This window comes from Martes martes (assembly GCF_963455335.1).
Source record: "Martes martes genome assembly, chromosome: 16".
Classification (NCBI taxonomy): Eukaryota; Metazoa; Chordata; class Mammalia; order Carnivora; family Mustelidae; genus Martes; species Martes martes.
The window spans coordinates 20,421,319-20,441,766 of NC_137904.1; the positions used below are offsets into that span (position 1 = coordinate 20,421,319).

Genomic DNA, 20,448 nt, shown 5'->3' on the forward strand with positions numbered 1-20,448 from the left:
GTATATTTTGAGGACAAACCTCAAAAACATGCTAAGAAAAAGAAGCCAATCACAAAAGATCACTATTGTGATACTAATTATAAGAAATGTCTAGATAAGGCAAAACTATACATTCAGAAAGTAATTAGTGGTTGCCTAGGACTGCGGAGTAGGAGGTAGGAGGAAATGGGCAGTGAGTGCTAAAGGGTACAAGGTTTCTTTTTGGGATGATGAGAATGTTCTGGAACTAGATAGTAATGACAATTGCACAACTCTATAAATATGCTAAAAATCATTGTATTGTATACTTTAAACAGGTGAACTTTATGGAATGCAATTTATATCTCAATAATACTGTTTAGAAATAGAACAGGGGCACCTGGCTGGCTCAGTCAGTGGAGAACATGATTCTTGGTCTTGGGGTTGTGAGTTAGAGCCCCACATTTAGTGTAGAGATTACCAAAAATAAAATCTTTTAAAAAGGGGGGTGGGTGCCAGGATGGCTCAGTTGGTTAAGTGTTCAACTCTAGGTCTCAGCTCAAGACTTGATCTCAGGGACAGAAAGTGAATGAGTACAGAGAGTTTCCATGTAACTTTCACCCACTTGAGAACTTCTTACATGATGATAGCAGAAAAATCAAAACCAGAAATTGACATCAGTACTTTTAACAAAACCATAGACAATACTGGGAGATTACCAGGGTTTAGAACAATACCTGGCACACACGTGAACCTTATACGGGTGGAACTTCGTGACAATGACAATGATGAACATAAAAATGATGAGAGTGGAATTTCTACTGTTCCCAGGCTGACTGACTGGCTGTTTTCAGAGCATGCCATATTGATTCCTCTTTCTAAACTCCAACTCTTAGCAGCTTCTATCACTTGGGATTCTTTTTTCCTTCCTCTTTCTTTATTCCATCAAATCTTCACATCCACCCATTTCCATCAAATCTTTACCAATGCTCCTCTCCCTTCTGTGACCTGTGTGAATCTCTGCACCAGTCAGCTCTTGCCTGAACTCTCCTTTGCATTCTTCTCTAATTATTTTACCTTTGAGTCCTAAATTATAAACCAGATTAGGAGATTGTATCCGTTGCAATTCCTTGGCATCCTCCACAGTAAATTTTGTGAATTCAAACAAACTTACCTGTTGACCAAGGCAGATTTAAAGTGTTAGGAAGGAGTAAGAGAGATAGGAAGTGAAACAAGGGTGGCAGGAGATGCGACACAATTCAGGCAGCAAGACATGGGCAGAGCCTGAGGAAAACAAGGAGCATTTATAAGGTGTCCACTATATACTCCATAATGCAATCATTGCCAGAGAGAGAAGAGAAGAAATGGAAGGGGAGTGGTAAAGACACCAAGCAATGTTGTTCCGCAAGGCTTCTTTATTATTCTGGGTTCATTGTCTAACTCTTTGACTTCTCGGGCAGGGTTAAATGCCCTGCCTCTAACTCCCATCACATTGCATTATAAGATCCTGGGTTGCTTGACTTCCCCGCTCCCTATGAGCTCCATGAGGTTTGGCTTTTTCCCCTGTTGCATTTCCAACCTCTGACACATACTGGGCACTCAATAAACAAGGGCTTAATAAATCAATGTACGAACAAACAAAGGACTGAAGGATTCGGAGCTAGCCGACATCAAGGGTACATTTACGAAACTAGACACAGCGTAAAATGCAGATGTTAACAAATTTATTTTTCAAAAATAAGGTCTGTGATAGTCCCATGGCTCCCAATCGCGGACGGTAAGGCGAGGTCCACCTACTGTCGGACCCCAAGGAAACCTGAAAAAGGCGGCAGGCGGGGCTTGCGGTCCCGGACCCCACCTTCTTGCGTTCTTAGCTTTCCGCCTATGGGCCCGCCCCCTCTGGCCCTATCTGCAAGTCTGATTGGTGAGCTCTCTAATCCGTCTGAGCACACGGGCTCCTATTGGGTGAGCTGCTGAACGAGAGTTGCGTACTTCCCGGAGTTGGGAACGCGGAGCGGACGTAGGTCTGCCGCCATTGCGTTGCGAAGAAAGCGGCGGTCTGTGAGAGGGCCTGTGGGGGTGCGTTGCGGGCTTTAAGGGCTGGGCTGCAGGAGGCGTGATGGGGTCGGGCTGGATAACCGGAAGGTTGGGATGGGCCGGGCTGGGAGAACTCTGAGCAAAGCAGGATTGGAGGCCGGGGGTGTCGATGTGTTCCTGCTGGGCTCGGGCCCTATTGTTCGTTACATTTTTTCTTTCTCTGTCTCCTAGATTCTCCGGGAATGGCCGGAGTATTTCCTTACCGGGGGCCGGGTAACCCGGTGCCCGGCCCTCTAGCGCCATTGCCAGATTACATGTCGGAGGAGAAGCTGCAAGAGAAAGGTGAAGAACGCGTGCGGGAGCGGCGCCTGCGGGCCCCGAGGCTTAGGGCGGGTGTGCGCCTGCGCGCAGCGGGTTTGCCTTTCCCGGTTTTGGCAAGATTCAGAGCATTAGCTGCCCGCTCACTTATAGCCCCATTTATTTTCTCATCTAATTAAGTGTTTAAAGGTGTCTGTTACTTGCAGCCACTGATCCAGGCTATGGGGACACAATTGCAATGGAAAAAAGAAAACAAAAAACCTGCCCTGATGGGTGGAGTTGCAATGAGGGAGGTAGACAATAAAAAACTTAAGAATCTGTTAACAAAATTGCATAAATGTGATAAAGGAAAAAGTAAAGCAGAGTGAGATAAGAGAATTGTCAAGGAGTGCTCCTGTTATGCCCACCCCTAACTCCTGCATCCTGACAGGGACTTACCCTGGGGTGAGACGTGGGGATGATTAGGGTAAGGGTGTGCAGTTGTTTAAACTGAGGTGTCTTTGTAGCCCGAAAATGGCAGCAATTACAGGCCAAGCGCTATGCGGAAAAACGGAAGTTTGGATTTGTGGATGCTCAGAAGGAAGACATGCCTCCAGAACATGTTAGGAAGATCATTCGAGACCATGGAGACATGACCAACAGGAAGTTTCGTCATGACAAAAGGGTCTACTTGGGGTAAGGAATCTCTTGGAATTTGGAGTATGGCCCTTGTCCCTTTTCCTTGCCCCATAGGTTGCTATCCTGGATAGCTGCTCTATCATTTTGCGACAAGAATCCTCTGTGACAGCCCATCTTGGTAGTTAGAGGAGAAGAGAAGAAACTAGGATTCTGTGATATTTCTAGATATTCAGTTATTCTCTTGATTGCCCTAATTTTTTTTTCTTGACCTGGTACTGATTTATCTTGTTGAAGCTATGATAAGATGTCCCTATCTTTGGGTTGAAATCCGTAAGAGGACACTACATTCTTGTTATCTGTAACTCCTCAGTGAGCAGAATTCTGAGGTTCAGGATACTTAACTCCTGAGGCTTCTATACTCTTGTTTTTCTGTGGCCCCAAGCTGAGTGAATACAGGTATAAGTGCCTTAACAAATCTCTTTTCCATTTGGATGTAAAAATCTTAGCCACTTAATAAACTGGTCTGAGAAGCTATTTAAAAAAAGATAGCTATAGATGTTTTGTTTATTTATAAAAACAATGTTTTTTGAGAACTGTGCTAGGGGCTAGGGATAGAGCAACAAATAGAAAATAATGGCCTTTCTGGATCTTATGGTTTAGTGGCATGACAGACGTGAGAAAGATGGTTACGATAAAATATGAGAAGTATTTTATTATTTATGGGAAGTTACAGAGAGTAAATAGTCCAAAAGCTGTTTTTAAAGGGACACCTATTGATATAAAGGGACAGAAACCCAATATTGTGGACTGTGAAGTTTAAGAGCAAGAGTGGCACAATTGGAGGCAGGGGAACAGGGTTCTTGGTCAGGGAGGGCCTGTGTGCTACGTTTGAGAGTTTGGACTGTAAGGCAAGCTTTCTGTGGAATGCTGTACTGTGATAACCATGTGGCTTCTCTGCAGTACAGGTAGCAGAACACCTTGTCATTTATATCCTCTATCTCACTGATGTTGCAGTGCCCTCAAGTACATGCCCCATGCAGTCCTCAAACTCCTGGAGAACATGCCTATGCCTTGGGAGCAGATTCGGGATGTGCCTGTGCTGTACCACATCACTGGAGCCATTTCTTTTGTCAATGAGATTCCCTGGGTCATTGAACCTGTCTACATCTCTCAGTGGGGGTACGAAGGGCTGGAATATGGTTGTTGGTGGTACTGGTGATGGTAGTCGTGGTGGTGGTGGTGGCAGCAGCGGCTCTGATGGTTGGGGGCAGTGGGTGGAAACCATAGTGTGACATTACTGACTTTTAGGTCAATGTGGATTATGATGCGTCGAGAAAAAAGAGACAGGAGGCATTTCAAGAGGATGCGTTTCCCCCCTTTTGATGATGAGGAGCCACCTTTGGACTATGCTGACAACATCCTAGATGTTGAACCACTGGAGGCCATTCAGCTAGAGCTGGACCCTGAGGAGGATGCCCCTGTGTTGGACTGGTTCTATGACCACCAGCCATTGAGGGACAGCCGGAAGTGAGTGGTGGTTGGAGTTTCTGTTCCTGTGAGACTTTTGAAAATCCAGAAGGAGTCCTGGGTGCGCAATAGGTAGAATGGCTTGGCTAGGTATTCTTCCTGACATAGGCCTTTGTTTTTTTCCTAGGTATGTGAATGGCTCTACTTACCAGCGCTGGCAGTTCACACTGCCCATGATGTCTACTCTCTACCGCCTGGCCAATCAGCTCCTGACAGACTTGGTAGATGACAACTACTTCTATCTGTTTGATCTGAAGGCCTTCTTTACCTCCAAAGCACTCAATATGGCTATTCCTGGAGGCCCCAAATTTGAACCTCTTGTTCGAGACATCAATCTCCAGTAAGTTGGAGATACTAGGGATTATAGGCACCTTGGGTTGAATAAAATCTAATCTTGATCCTGTTGTAGTTTCCAGATCCCCCAGCTAGTCTGCTCATCTTTTATTTTGTGCCCTAGGGATGAAGATTGGAATGAATTCAACGATATTAACAAGATCATCATCCGGCAGCCTATTCGCACTGAATACAAGATTGCTTTTCCTTACCTGTACAACAACCTTCCACACCATGTCCACCTCACCTGGTGAGAGCTGAAGCAAAGGTGGGGGAAAAGAGAGAGTTGGGCCAGGGCCGGAGAACCTGAGCTTGCTTACTCTTCTTTCGTTTTAGGTACCACACTCCTAATGTTGTGTTCATCAAAACTGAGGATCCTGATCTCCCAGCTTTCTACTTTGATCCTTTGATCAACCCAATTTCTCACAGGCACTCCGTCAAGGTGAGAAGAGGGAATGTTTGACCTTAGTAGTTCTTTTTTTTTTTTTTTTTTAAGATTTTTAAAAAATACTTTATTTATTTATTTGTCAGAGACAGAGCAGAAGCAGGGGAAGCATGTCCCTGATGGGAGAGGAACCTGATGTGGGACTCGATCCCAGGATCCCTGGGATCATGACCTGAGCCAAAAGCAGAGGCTTTAACCCACTGAGCCACCCAGGCACCCCTGGCCTTAGTACTTTGAAGAGAAATTGCCTGACTGTGGCTGAAGTGTTACTAGATAAAAATTCAGCTAAGGGAGACATTTTTGTCATCCTGTTTAGTGTTCCCCTTGAGTTTTTATTTAAGATTTTATTTATTTATTTGACAGAGACACAGCAAGAGAGGGAACACAAGTAGAGGGAGTGGGAGAGGGAGAAGCAGGCTTCCCGCCAAGCAGGGAGCCTGATGCAGGGCTTGATCCCAGGACCCTGGGATCATGACCTGAGGCGAAAGCAGATGCTTAATGACTGAGCCACGCAGGCGTCCCAATCCCCTTGAGCTTTAAGCTAATTTGACAGTTCATCATTTGGCTCAAACTAAGTTATTGGTATAATCTGGGTTTCTGTGATTGGGACATTATATGTAGTATATTCTGGTCTGTTTGCATTTTGGGTTTCTTCCAGTCCATTTATTGAAATATAGTTCATATACACATAAAACTCACTCATTTGAAGTGTACAATTCAGTGGTTTTTAGTTTGTTCATGAAGTAGTTCAGCCATTCCCATAGGCAATTTTCGAACCTTTTCATCGTCCCAGAAATCCCCATACCATTAGCAGTCACTCTTGTCTGGCAGTGTAGTTTCCATGGTAGATGGAGCCACTGTGCTTGGCCCCAGAGAGTTTCCCTCTCATCCCAACTCTCTGCCCAGTTCAATGGGAGCTGAACCCTTGGGGGTTCTTCTTTCAGAGCCAGGAACCGTTGCCTGATGATGATGAGGAGTTTGAGCTCCCAGAGTTTGTGGAGCCCTTCCTGAAGGACACACCCCTCTACACAGACAATACAGCCAATGGTATTGCTCTGCTCTGGGCCCCACGGCCTTTCAACTTACGCTCTGGTCGCACCCGCCGCGCCCTGGACATCCCCCTTGTCAAGAACTGGTAAGACTGCCTGGGGGGATGGTAGTAGATGTATAGGTGAAAAGATCCCAACTGGGTAGCCATGCAGCCTTTCCCACAGGCTAGCTCTGGTTGGCTTGTTTTTCCCAGGTATCGGGAGCATTGTCCTGCTGGACAGCCTGTGAAAGTGAGAGTCTCCTACCAGAAACTGCTGAAGTACTATGTGCTGAACGCCCTGAAGCACCGGCCCCCTAAAGCCCAAAAGAAGAGGTAGGGTGCCTGAGGGTCATTGCCCGGACTTCTTTCGTTCCAGAGTTAACCAGGAAGCTAACTCTTCCTCTCCTGTTTATTTCCACTCCAGGTACCTGTTTCGCTCCTTCAAAGCCACCAAATTCTTCCAGTCCACGAAGCTGGACTGGGTGGAGGTGGGGCTGCAGGTGTGCCGCCAGGGCTACAACATGCTCAACCTTCTCATTCACCGGAAAAACCTTAACTATCTGCACCTGGATTACAACTTCAACCTTAAACCTGTCAAGACCCTCACCACCAAGGTGTGTGCATTGTGTCTCAGGGGTCTTCTTGAGGGGTGGACTGGTTTTGCTCTTTCGAAGGTGTCCCTCCAGTGGGGACCATTGCTAATTGATGTTTTTTCTATTCCTGGCACCTTCTCCAGGAAAGAAAGAAATCTCGTTTCGGAAATGCTTTCCATCTGTGTCGAGAAGTTCTGCGTTTAACTAAGCTGGTGGTGGATAGTCACGTGCAGTATCGATTGGGCAATGTGGATGCCTTCCAGGTGAGGCCAGGTAGCCCTGATCCCTGACCCTGGTAGGGAAGCTGAAAGAAGCCTTAGCTAACCGTGGAGCTGGCTCTAGCTTAAAGCCCGATGGGGTCGTTGTGTTGCAGCTGGCAGATGGCTTGCAGTATATCTTTGCTCACGTGGGGCAGCTGACGGGCATGTACCGGTACAAATACAAGCTGATGCGGCAGATTCGCATGTGCAAGGACCTGAAGCATCTCATCTATTACCGCTTCAACACGGTGGGACCTTGCCCTCGTACTCCCACTTTCTCCATCAAGTTCCTTTATCCATTCATTCACTTATGGCAGACAGTGGGGGGATGGGGTAGTGGGGTAGTGGGACAGGGAGAGAATCTTAAGCAGGCTTCACAGTCAGGGCGGAGCCTGATGCAGGGCTCCATCTCAGGACCCTGGGTTTCAGATCCAGTTTAATTTTTAGGTCTAGTCAGGATTTTTAACTGGGACTGAGTTAGAGGCTCTAAGTGTATTATTATCTGCCTTCACCTTATGAATTACAACATTTCCCTCAAAGCTGTCTTTTTTTTTCCCCCTTTTTTAAAGATTTTTATTTTTTTGCCACAGAGTGAGTATGTGTGTGCAAGCAGGGGGAGTGGCAGGCAGAGGGAGAAGCAGACTCTCTGTGAGCTGGGAGCCTGATGCGGAAATCAATCCCAGGATCCTGGAATTATGACCTTAGCCGCATTCAGATGCTTAACTGATTGAGCCACTCAGGCATCCCAAAAGCTGCCTTTAAAGAGAGAATCTGAGTTACTGGTTTTTGCCTTAGAATTTTTCATTTACTACATTTCAGATGTTGAGGTCCCAGAGTTTGCCCCTTTTTCACTCTGTTGTCTAAGATGTGTTCCTCTTGATCCCACCTGTGTGTGGTTTCCTATGGTTCTGTAAATGAATTGCTAACTTATGTTCTTGATTTCTGCTTGGGACCATAGGGCCCTGTAGGGAAGGGCCCTGGCTGTGGCTTCTGGGCTGCTGGCTGGCGGGTCTGGCTGTTTTTCATGCGTGGCATCACCCCTTTGCTGGAGCGGTGGCTGGGCAACCTCCTGGCCCGACAGTTCGAAGGTGAGTGGTTTTCTGTGTCCCACTTGTGTTTTATTATCGCTTCACAGGTAGATCGTATGTTCCCTTTCTGTCCTCTTCCCATGTTTGAGACTGAGAATCCCTTCCTGCTCGATTGCCTCTAAGAGGTCCCATTCTCCAGTGATTCTGACCTAGTATTTGGTTTCTTGGGCTTCTTTCTGGGGCCTTGAGGACATTTTGCATTTGTAGGATGGAAATTTCTCGGAAGCATAGTTGTGAATGTCTTGAGATAGCTTGTCTTTTTTGCATGTGTCAGGTGTGTGGACACTGTTTATACTTTCTGATTTCAGTGTAACCGTGGTTGATGAGGGTGCGTGATGGTAGAGACCGATTAAAAGCAAGGAATCTTGCTTTTAATCAATTTTACTCCTAGGTCGACACTCTAAGGGGGTGGCAAAGACTGTTACAAAGCAGCGAGTGGAGTCGCATTTTGACCTTGAGCTTCGGGCAGCTGTGATGCATGACATTCTGGACATGATGCCTGAGGGAATCAAACAGAATAAGGCCCGGACGATCCTGCAGCACCTCAGTGAAGCCTGGCGCTGCTGGAAAGCTAACATTCCCTGGAAGGTTGGTGTCACCTTAACTTGGGGGAGGCATGGACATCATCTTCCTGGGGGTGGGATTGCTACTCCTGGGCTCCCTTTGGGAGCTGTGTGGTTGCTATCACTTTTTCATTGTGCCTTTTGTACTTTCAGGTACCTGGGCTGCCAACACCTATAGAGAATATGATCCTTCGATACGTGAAGGCCAAGGCTGATTGGTGGACCAACACTGCCCACTACAACCGAGAACGAATCCGCCGCGGAGCCACTGTGGACAAGACTGTTTGCAAAAAGAACCTGGGCCGCCTCACTCGGCTCTATCTGAAGGCAGAACAGGAGCGACAGCACAACTACCTGAAGGTTAGGCAGCTTAGGCTAGGCTGTGGGGAGTGGGCAGAGGGATAGATTGCAGAGTTGGGACCATGCCTTGTCCATAGGGATTAGGCCATGGTGGGAGGCTGATTATCATGTCTGTTTCACAGGATGGGCCATACATCACAGCAGAGGAAGCAGTGGCAGTGTATACCACCACTGTGCATTGGTTGGAGAGCCGGAGGTTCTCACCCATCCCATTCCCCCCACTCTCCTATAAGCATGACACCAAGTTGCTCATCTTGGCCTTGGAGCGGCTCAAGGAAGCTTACAGGTGAGGGGTAGAGTAGGTGGATTCCTTCGGGAAGGTGAGAGCAGGGAGATTAGCGTCATTGTCAGAGCCCAAAGGAAGGATGTTTAGCCTCAGTCCTTTCTGGGTTTGGCTTCCTCTTGTTTTCCCATTCATCTTTCCTGTTTCCTTGTCAGTGTGAAGTCTCGGTTAAACCAGTCTCAGAGGGAGGAGCTAGGTCTGATCGAACAAGCCTATGACAACCCCCACGAGGCGTTGTCCCGCATCAAGCGTCACCTCCTCACACAGAGAGCCTTTAAAGAAGTGAGTAAGCTGGCCCCAAAGTGTGCTGTTGGCTGTACTATTCATTCATGGCACCCAGGGTAGTGGGTTGCCTCAGGTGATTGGTGGATCTGAGTAAGCCAGCTTCCCTGTCCCGCAGGTGGGCATTGAGTTCATGGATCTCTATAGCCACCTGGTGCCGGTATATGACGTGGAGCCGCTGGAGAAGATCACTGATGCCTACCTAGATCAGTACCTTTGGTATGAAGCTGACAAGCGCCGTCTTTTCCCGCCCTGGATCAAGCCTGCTGACACAGAACCACCTCCTCTGCTTGTTTACAAGTGGTGCCAAGGTAATGCTTTTCTGGCTTTGTCCTTGGGGATTGCGGTGAATTGGGTTAATTTGAAGTGAATTGAGTTCTGCATCAAAATTCTCATCCAGGCTGTATAATTCGTTTATTCTCTTGCTGCATAGTGCCAGGGAAATAGCATTGATTTTAAATCAAGCAAAGCTGACACTCTTAGAAGTCCAGGTGAATGAGTGGAGTGGGACGAGGTTATGGATTGTGATAGGGACTGCAGGCACTAGCCTTGGAAGGGAATTTCTAACTTGCTGGAGACCTGTCTTGCCTACTCCTCAGGCATCAATAATCTGCAGGATGTGTGGGAGACAAGTGAGGGTGAGTGCAATGTCATGCTGGAATCTCGCTTTGAGAAGATGTATGAAAAGATCGACTTGACCCTGCTTAACAGACTGCTGCGACTCATCGTAGACCACAACATAGCTGACTACATGACAGCCAAGAACAACGTTGTCATCAACTATAAGGTGTGTCTTGGGGACGGGGTATCAAGGAATTGGGGAGGGGTGTGTCTGGCTCTCTAAGGTAGGATTTGCTGAGGGGAGGACCAAGGAGGTTGGGCCCCAAAGAGGCCTGAGACTTGGCCATGAGTTTAGAATTGTTCAGAGTTGGGGGCACCTGGGTGTCTCAGTGGTTGAGCCTTTGCCTTTGGCTCGGGTCATGATCCCAGGGTTCTGGGATCGAGTCCCACATCAGGCTCTCTGCTTGGTGGGGAGCCTGCTCCCCCTCCCCCCCCCTTCTGCCTGCCTCTGTGTCTACTTGTGATCTGTGTTTGTCAAATAAATTAATAAAAAAAAAAAAGAATTGTTCAGAGTTATAAATCTTTCTTTCTAGGACATGAACCATACTAATTCCTACGGGATCATTAGAGGCCTGCAGTTTGCCTCATTCATCGTGCAGTACTACGGCTTGGTGATGGATTTGCTGGTGCTGGGACTGCACCGGGCCAGTGAGATGGCTGGGCCCCCTCAGATGCCAAATGACTTTCTCAGTTTCCAGGACATAGCCACGGAGGCTGCCCACCCCATCCGTCTCTTCTGCAGATACATCGATCGTATCCACATTTTCTTTAGGTGAGGGCTTGCCTGGATTTGTATCCTTGAAGGGCACTGAGGCATATGCCCAGCCTCTGGACGTAGCTCTTATGACTTAGTTGAATTATGGTGGGTTGAGGCTTTAAAATGGAATGAAGTCCTGTGCATCGGGTGGGGGTTGGAGGTGGGCTTCATCTGCAGAGCCATAGGGCTCATGGGTCCCAGGTTGTATCAGTCTCAGCACTGCGTCTTGCCTGGTACAGGTTCACAGCAGATGAGGCTCGGGACCTGATCCAGCGTTACCTGACAGAGCATCCTGACCCCAACAACGAAAATATCGTTGGCTATAATAACAAGAAGTGCTGGCCCCGAGATGCCCGCATGCGCCTCATGAAGCATGATGTCAACTTGTGAGTCTAAGTTGGGGCTGCGGGAGCTGGAAGGACATCAGCCTGAGGGACCCAGAGAACAGTTAGAGGAAATTTATGAGGTTGTGTCCTGGGTGGGAGGTGTGTATTCTCTAGAATATTTGTGAGTCTGGCCTTCTGAGGGAGGTTCCTTCAAGTTCCAGGAGACTCACGTGACCGTATGTTCCCTGTGAGCAGGGGTCGGGCAGTGTTCTGGGACATCAAGAACCGTCTGCCACGGTCAGTGACTACAGTTCAGTGGGAGAACAGCTTCGTGTCTGTGTACAGTAAGGACAACCCCAACCTACTGTTCAACATGTGTGGCTTTGAGTGCCGCATCCTACCTAAATGCCGCACCAGCTATGAGGAGTTCACCCACAAGGATGGGGTCTGGAACCTACAGAATGAGGTACGGTCTGGAAAGGGGCTTGGAGCAGCATTACCACTGTACCTCTGGGCTGCACGGGGGTGAGGAACACCACACCTTTTTATTATCAATTGAGCCTTGTTGGGTGGATAGAGTTTAGTAGGGGGGCGGGGGCCAAGTTGGGCCTTGGTTCTGTGGCAGTATCAGAGACAAACTAACCTTGACCATATGGTTTAGGTTACTAAGGAGCGGACAGCTCAGTGTTTCTTGCGTGTGGATGATGAGTCAATGCAGCGCTTCCACAACCGTGTGCGTCAAATTCTGATGGCCTCTGGCTCCACCACCTTCACCAAGGTATATAAGGCCTACTTTGCCTCATGTTCCCTGTCCATCTCCAGTCCCTTTCATCTCTTCCCCTGGTTGGTTCTTGTTCCCAGCTTTTCTCAGTGTACCCGTTTCCATGTTTATGGTATAGCAGCTTAGAATGTCAGATAGCTCAGGTACTTTCTGAGAATGCCCTGTAGGGAATATGCAGCCTAGTTCTGTGTAGTTGTGATGACTCTAAATTAACAACAGAAGTTTGGTTCTTTAATTTGAACAAAATTTTCATTTTTCTCATCTTACCAGAGGCTTATCGTTTATTCACATAGTTTGTCTTTTAACCAATAACTGTGTGTATGTTAAAAAGCAAGCATAACTAGCTATCTCAGTGTTTATTCTCCCTTTCAGTTGCTTCCGAAGGCCCAGCTGAAGGCTGGAATTGAAAGAGTAATTTGGGGATTTGTTAACTGTGTATACTTAAGTCTATGTAAGGTTTAAAAAGCCACCTTGCGGGCACCTGGGTGGCTCAGTCATTAAGCGACTGCCTTCAGCTCAGGTCATGATCCCAGAGCCCTGTGATCGAGTCCCACATCAGGCTCCATGCTCGGTGGGGGTCTCCTTCTCCCCTCTGACCCTCTCCCCTCTCATGCGCTCTCGCTCTTTCGTGCTCTCTCTCCCTCTCTTTCCCTCTCCCCAATAAACAAAAATCTTTTTAAAAAATAACCATATATTCTTAAAAAAAAAAGCCACCTTGCTCTTCTTGCTGTCTTTCCATGCTGCCATAATGGTGCCCATAATGCCAAAAAGAGAGGGAAGTGCTAGGTTCTAATTAGGTTGTGCTCCAAACAATGCTTTTAGTTAAGGATGCATTTTCTTAGGTTTTTTGTTTGTTTTCTTTTAAGTAGTATCTACACCTAACTTGTGGCTTAAACTTATGACCTCAACATCAAGAGTCGCATGCTCTTCAAACTGAGTCATTCAGGAGCCCATTATCTTAGTATTTCTTTTTTTTTTTTTTCTTTTCCAAGATTTTATTTATTTATATGACAGAGACACAGTGAGCGAGGGAACACAAGCAGGGGAAGTGGGAGGGGGAGAAGCAGGCTCCCTGCCGATCAGGGAGCCCGATGCGGAGCTTGATCCCGGACCCTGGGATCACGACACGAGCTGAAGGCAGACGCTTAAAGACTGAGCCACCCAGGCACCCCTGTCTTAGTATTTCTTACTTAAAATTTCTCAGGTTTTTTTGGGGGGTTTAGTAGAAGAGAAAACTATCTTTTTAGGTTGGTTTATTTTCTCCAAGGGCCAGATATTAGGAATTATGTAACTCATTCATTCCATTGGCGTTTGTTGATAACTACTGTGTTGAAGGCTCTGCACACTACACATAAGATAGAGTCTCTGCTTTTGTTGAGTTGGCCTGCCTAGTTGGAGAGACACATCCATGGACAGGAGAACTATAAAAGGATGTAGTGTTTATAGAGCTATTGTATTATTTGGGAATCTTTGAGAAGACTTAGGTTAATGTTTCTAGCCCAGTCTGGGAGAGGGAGAGGAAAAGCTTCCTGGAAGAAGTAATGTGATGAGGCAGGTGAGGGAGGGCATTCCTTCAGCCTTATGCCTGAAGAGGTAACTAGCATGATATGTGTGGGGCTATACAAGGCTCAGATTTATTGGGGTATGGTTGTGGAGTTGGGACTGTTGGGATACAGGGGCAGGATAGATAAGCAAGAGCCAGATCCTGGAGGGTATTACATGCCCTGTTAAGAATCCTGTGAGGGGGGTGCCTGGGTGGCTCAGTGGGTTAAGCCTCTGCCTTTGGCTCAGGTCCTGATCCCAGGGTCCTAGGATCGAGCCCCGCATCTGGCTCTCTGCTCAACGGGGAGCCTGCTTCCTCCTCTCTCTCTCTGCCTGCCTCTCTGCCTATTTGTGATCTGTGTCTGTCAAATAAATAAAATCTTAAAAAAAAAAATCCTGTGAGGGTCTTAGGTGTAAGAGCAACTTTTCCAGATTGCTGTGTTAGGTCTGATTCTTCTTGCAGCTGTGAGGAGGATGAGTTTGGGATGGGGTAGAAAATCAGGTTTGGGGTTTGGAGGTTCTGAATTACCAATGACAGTGATGACAACAGTGAGGGGACAGGAGCAGATCTGTTAAGTAGTTAGCAGGTAAAGTCAGCAGAGCCTCATTTTGGTGGAATGCCAGAGGGAAAGGAAAGTAACAGTTTTGGGCATGGCTGACTAGGTAGATATTGGCACTACCAACTGAAAGAGTACAGGAAGAAGAGCAGGTTTAGGAGGGAAGATAAATAGATTTAGTTGAGGATGTAACAAGTTTGAGGTTCCTGGGAACATCCAGATGGAGGTGTCTGGCAGGCATTTATAATATCCTTTTTCTTCTGTTCCAAGGTAAGTATATATGCATGTGTGTGTGTGTTTCCCACCTTAAATTGATAGTCTCTTAGATTTGCTGAAAAATACTTTGGACTTTAAGTTTTTGAGGGAGAAATGAGGTGAGAAAGAGCAGTGAGGGGTAATTTCAGGGCTCCTATAGGATGTCCAAATGGAGATATTTTGCAGTCTGAAGCTTGAAAGAGATGTCTAGGTGGAAGATGTAGATTTAGGAGTCTGTCGAAGGTGGTGGTTTAAAGTTCAAGAGTAAGCAAGATTGTCTAGGTCAGGTGTAAGGAAAGAAAAGCAGAAGGATGAATTTGGAACCATAAGAAACACTGAGCAGCAGTGTGGCCAGATTGGGAGAGTGCCGGCTCATCAGAGCCAAGGATGTCAGGAATTGGGACGGGCATTTAAGGGTGTCAGTTGCCTAAGAGTGTTTTAGTTAGATAAGGCCTGAAAAGTATCCATTGGATTTGGCGGTCAGGACGTCATTGGTGACCTTAGCAAAAGCTGTTTCAGAAATAGTGGGGAGTGAAGCCAGACTGCAGTGGGTGAGGCTTTATGGGAAATAAGGGAGTGGAGACAGCAAGGACCGGCAACTTGCCAGAGCTGGAGTAAAAGGAAGAAGGACATAATACGCCACCTAGAGGGAGATCTAAGCCAAGGCACTATTTTTGAATGGGATTGGCTTGAGGATGTTCCCATTAGGGAGCCAGGGGACAGTTCAGGGTGCAGCAGACCAGTGTGGTAAGTGATGGAGCAGTGTTCCCAAGAGTTGAATGTGGGGGCACAGTAAAGGACAGGCAGAGGGAAATATCCTCTGAACCTAAAAGAAAAGAGGCCTGGACAGATGTGAATATAAAGTTGAGTGGGAAATTATAATCTTGAATTTTTCAGTTTTGCCTGGGTTGGACTTGAGCATGGTGGTGAGGGAATGATAGGATTATTGAAGAAACTGTGCCCCAGGTGGGTTTCAGGAAAATGACGACAACTCTTGAGTGTGAGTTCTTCCCAGAAACACTTAGCTACTCAGTGACAGGAGGATTGTTGTGGAGTGGTAAGGGATTGGATGCAGGGAAATCCAGAGTGCTGGCTTCTTTTGGGATCCTGGATTTGTTTGGATGGGCATGGTGGGTAGGAAGAGACCAGACGAGGCCAGAGATCTTGGGAGAAAGTGTAGGGATCAAAGGAATAGATAGATACATCAGAGGTGAGAACCTGAGAGGTCAGAGTCTGTGAGGTCAGAGGTTGGGGAAATGGTTTAGAAGCAGTTAGAAGGACAGGTTCTGGAGTCCAGTCAGGTTCAGATCATAGCTCTGTCACATAACTAGTTGGGATTTTGGGCATGTCACCCACTTTGGGCCTTAGTTCTTTTCATAAAGTGGGGATACTGATGATGACGTGCCTGGCTGGCTCAGTTGGAAGAGCATGCAACTCTTGATCTCAGGATTGTTAATTTGAGCCCCAACTTGGGTTACAGATTACTTAACCTTTTTTAAAAATGGGGAGGGGTGCCTGGGTGGCTCAGATGGTTGAGTATCTGCCTTCAGCTCAGGTCATGATCTCCAGGTTTTGGGATAGAGCCCCGCGTCAGGCTCCCAGCTCAGTGGGGAGTCTGCTTTTCCCTCTCCCTCTGCTTGTGGTCTGTCTGTCTGTCTGTCTGTCTCTCTCTCTCTCTCTCGTGAATAAGGTCTTTCAAAAAAAAAAGGGGTGGGGATGCTGAGGGGCAGCTAGGTAGCTCAGTTAAGCTTCTGACTCTTGATTTCGGCTCAGGTCATGATCTCAGGGTTGTGAGATCGAGCCAGGGCTCCCCTCTCAGTGGGGAGTCGACTGCTTCTCTCTCTTCCCCCCACCTCTCAGATATTTTTTAAAAATGGGGATACAGGGTATCTGGGTGCCTCTTTGGGTAAAGCCTCTGCCTTTGGCTCAGGTCATGATCTCAGGGTCCTGGGATTGAGCCCTGCATCAGGCTCTCCGCTCAGCAGGGAGCCTGCTTCCCCCTCCCCTCTGCCTCTCTGCCTACTTGTGACTTCTCTCCCTGTCAAATAAATAAATAAAAAACCTTTAAAAAAATGGGAATACTGGGGTGCCTGGGTGGCTCAGTAGGTTAAAGCCTCTGCCTTTAGCTCAGGTCATGATCTCAGGGTCCTGGGATCGAGCCCCACATTGGGCTCTCTGCTCGGCAGGGAGCCTGCTGCCCCTTCTCTCTCTCTGCCTGCCTCTCTGCCTGCTTGTGATCTCTGTCAAATAAATAAATAAAATCTTTTAAAAAAAAATGGGAATACTGAATGTGTTATCTAGTTCAGGGGGCTTTTGTGAGAATTAATATAGTAAGTTTTATTCAATAAATTGCTTAATAAAGGTTTGCCATCATTAATTGGAGGAATCAGGGATTATGATCAGATAATAGAATATAGGGATTTATTTCTTGAGGTGTGTTAAGGCAAAGTACTTGGAATAAAATTTCTTGGTCTTGCAATCTTGATAGAGGGAAAGATCCAGTAGGGTAAGAGGTGGCTGAATCTTAAGGTCCTCTAAAATGTCCTTCCTCCTTGGATGCTTGCAATCATCGCTGCCACTACCACTTTAGATCCTTTCGTCATTCTTTAGGTATATGCAGCACATTAGCTGGAGCTTGGAGACAGGACCGTTCCCTTTGGTCCTAGCTATGAAATAAGGCTGGGACATTTAAGCATCGTTTTGGTGAGGGCCAGGAATAACAGAAGGAAAACAGAAATAGACTTGGATAGTCTGACTTATAAGGTGCAGTCTGCTTAGCTTCCGTTTGGGAAGGGCCTTGTGGCTACCTTCCTGCTTGATTTCCTGCCTTCCTACTCTGCTTCCCTCACCAGGGAATCCCTTTCTGCATGTCCAGATGACTTGAAGTCTAAAGCCAGAGGGACAAGAGTGCCTGGGTGGGGGCACCTGGGCAACTCAGTCTCTTAGGCATCTGCCTTTGGCTCAGGTCATGATCTGGTCCTGGGGTCAAGCCCCACATTGGGCTCTGTGCTGGGTGGGGAGCCTGCTTCTCCCTCCCAGTCCCTCACTCATGCTCTTTCTTGATGTCTTTCTCTTAAAAAAAAAAAAATATATATATATATACACACACACACACACACACACACACACACACACACAAATGTCTTTATATATATATGTATGTATTTTAATTTTACTTATTTACTTAACAGAGAGAGATCACAAGCAGGCAGAGAGAGAGGGGGAAGCAGTCTCCCTGCTGAGCAGAGAGCCCGATGTGGGGCATGATCCCACGACCGTGAGATCATGACCCGAGCGGAAGGCGGAGGCTTAACCCACTGAGCCACCCAGGTGCCCCTAAATATATTGTTTTTATAAAATTTTATTTTATTTGAGAGTGCACACAGCAGGGGGAGGGGCAGGCAGAGGGAGAGGGAGACGCAGGCTCCCCGCAGAGCAGGGATCCCAGTGAGGGGCTCTATCCCGTGACCCTGGGATCATGACCTGCACCGAAGGCAGATGTTTAACTGGCTGAGCCATCCAGGCGTCCTCTCTCTAAATAATGATTTTTTAAAAATCTTTAAAAAAAATGGGAAAAAAGGGGCGCCTGGATGGTTTCGTGGGTTAAGCCTCGGCTTAACCTTCGGCTCGGGTCATGATCTCAGGGTCCTGGGATCGAGCCCCGCATCGGGCTCTCTGCTTGGCGGGGAGCCTGCTTCGCCCTCTCTCTCTGCCTGCCTCTCTGCCTACTTGTGATCTCTGTCTGTCAAATAAATAAATAAAATCTTTAAAAAAAAAAATGAAAAAACAAGTTCGACCTACCTCAAGAGAACATCTGTGCCTGGCAGTAGATGTATTTGTGTTCCTTGGGGTTTTGTTTTGACTTCTATTTCACGTTATTTATTTTTAGACTTAATTTTTAGAACAATTTTAGGTTTAAAATAACATTGAGAGGAAGAGACAGAGATTTCTCATTATACTCCCTGCCCCCACACATGGACAGCCTTCCTCATTATCAACACCACTCACCAGAGTGGAACCTTCTTTACCAAGGCTAAACCTACACCAACACATCATAATCATCCAGAAGCTGTAGTTTACCTTCTGGTTCACCCTTGATGGTGTATGTTCTGTGGGTTTGGACAAATGTATTATGACATATATCTATTATCTGGCTATTCATCTCCCTGTCCAGCCATACATTTACTCTTATTTTTATTTATTTATTTATTTATTTATTTATTTATTTATTTATTTATTTGACAGAGATCACAAGTAGGCAGAGAGGCAGGCAGAGAGAGAGGAGGAAGCAGGCTCCCCGCTGAGCAGAGAACCCAATGCGGAGCTTGATCCCAGGACCCTGGGATCATGACCTGAGCCGAAGGCAGAGGCTTTAACCCACTGAGTCACCCAGGCGCCCCATACATTTACTTTTTAAAAATTTATTTTTATTTTTATTTATTCATTTGACAGAGATCACAAGTAGGCAGAGAGAGAGGAGGAAGCAGGCTCCCCGCTGAGCAGAGAGCCCGATGCGGGGCTTGATCCCAAGACCCTGGGATCATGACCTGAGCTGAAGGCAGAGGCTTTAACCCACTGAGTCACCTAGGCGCCCCCCCCATACATTTACTTTTAAGTGGGAAAAAAAAAATTGCCACCTAATGTATCAGAGTTCTAGGTTTTTTTGATTACTATTAGATACTAAAAAAAGCAAGAAAACACCTAGAATCCTGTCATCCTAACATCAGTTTTTATTTTTCTACATCCCCTTCCAAGTGGGTCATGTGGTATGTTGGGCAAGTTATAGAAGTTGAATTTGTTCCTTTTTTTTTTTTTATAATTTGAGAGTGCAGGAGCAGGGGGAAGGGCAGAGGGAGAGGCAGAAGCAGACTCCCTGCTGAACAGGGAGCCCAGCATTGGGCTCTGTCCCAGGACCTGGACATGGGATCTTGACTGGAGCCAAAGGCAGATGCTTAAGCAACTAAGCCACCCAGGCACCCCAAATTTGTTCCTTTTCTGAAGACTTAACAGCGTAACATGTGTAAAGTTATTACCGTGTTACCTAGCCTGTGGAGTCGCTCATTCAGTGGCATTTTCTTTCCTGCTTCCCTGAATCCCCAGCAACTCTGGCTTTTCTTAAAGGAATGTGGTACTTGGGAATTCATACTTACTACCCACCAGGAATAAAGCCCTGGTAACTGCAGTGGAACTGGTGTGTTGGGTGATAAAAACCATGCAGCTGGCAGGCAGTTCAAGAACCAGCTATAGTCAGAGAACTCACTAAGCCTCACAGTTGTTCTACTGAAGTCTATTTGCCTTCACCCTCAGATCCTTCCTGCAGGTCTCTTGCCTTGGTTGGTTAATCTTAAGCATGAACTATCCTGCTTACCTGAAGACTGCTATTTGCTCAAGGCTAATTTCTTTTTTTTTTTTTTTTTAAGATTTTATTTATTTATTTGACAGACAGATCACAAGTAGGCAGAGAGGCAGGCAGAGAGAAGGGAGGAAGCAGGCTCCCCGCTGAGCAGAGAGCCCCATGCGGAGCTCGATCCCAGGACGCTGGGATCATGACCTGAGCCGAAGGCAGCGGCTTTAACCCACTGAGCCACCCAGGCGCCCCTCAAGGCTAATTTCTATGATAACTCCAGCCATTGTGATCTTGCACTTTAGTCATACTCCTTACCTTAAAGACTTGATTATTACCATTTGGATTATCATTTGGGATTTTGTAGTTTGCCTTTTTTTCCCCTTATTCTTTTTTTTTTTTTTTTAAAGATTTTATTTGACAGAGATCACAAATAGGCAGAGAGGCAGGCAGAGAGAGAGAGGAAGGGAAGCAGGCTCCCCGCTGAGCAGAGAGCCCGATGCGGGGCTCGATCCCAGGACCCTGAGATCATGACCCGAGCCAAAGGCAGAGGCTTTAACCCACTGAGCC

The 20,448-nt window shown here is 46.8% G+C and overlaps 1 protein-coding gene across 1 annotated transcript in view; it reads left to right on the top strand.

Annotated features, from left to right (window-relative positions):
• The first annotated feature begins 1,946 nt into the window (after positions 1–1,946).
• The window catches only part of PRPF8 (pre-mRNA processing factor 8), a 35,228-nt gene continuing 16,726 nt past the window's right edge, over positions 1,947–20,448 (top strand). Inside the window, exons 1-24 of the mRNA XM_080826142.1 lie at positions 1,947–2,037; positions 2,227–2,337; positions 2,820–2,988; positions 3,946–4,110; positions 4,240–4,458; positions 4,586–4,798; positions 4,916–5,041; positions 5,128–5,233; positions 6,181–6,371; positions 6,480–6,599; positions 6,691–6,880; positions 7,003–7,122; positions 7,233–7,367; positions 8,078–8,207; positions 8,599–8,795; positions 8,924–9,130; positions 9,253–9,416; positions 9,569–9,695; positions 9,814–10,006; positions 10,295–10,482; positions 10,850–11,088; positions 11,313–11,459; positions 11,655–11,865; positions 12,061–12,177. Of these exons, the coding sequence (XP_080682268.1) occupies positions 2,238–2,337; positions 2,820–2,988; positions 3,946–4,110; positions 4,240–4,458; positions 4,586–4,798; positions 4,916–5,041; positions 5,128–5,233; positions 6,181–6,371; positions 6,480–6,599; positions 6,691–6,880; positions 7,003–7,122; positions 7,233–7,367; positions 8,078–8,207; positions 8,599–8,795; positions 8,924–9,130; positions 9,253–9,416; positions 9,569–9,695; positions 9,814–10,006; positions 10,295–10,482; positions 10,850–11,088; positions 11,313–11,459; positions 11,655–11,865; positions 12,061–12,177 (3,774 nt within the window). The 5' untranslated portion in view covers positions 1,947–2,037; positions 2,227–2,237. The remainder of the gene's footprint in view (positions 2,038–2,226; positions 2,338–2,819; positions 2,989–3,945; positions 4,111–4,239; positions 4,459–4,585; positions 4,799–4,915; positions 5,042–5,127; positions 5,234–6,180; positions 6,372–6,479; positions 6,600–6,690; positions 6,881–7,002; positions 7,123–7,232; positions 7,368–8,077; positions 8,208–8,598; positions 8,796–8,923; positions 9,131–9,252; positions 9,417–9,568; positions 9,696–9,813; positions 10,007–10,294; positions 10,483–10,849; positions 11,089–11,312; positions 11,460–11,654; positions 11,866–12,060; positions 12,178–20,448) is intronic.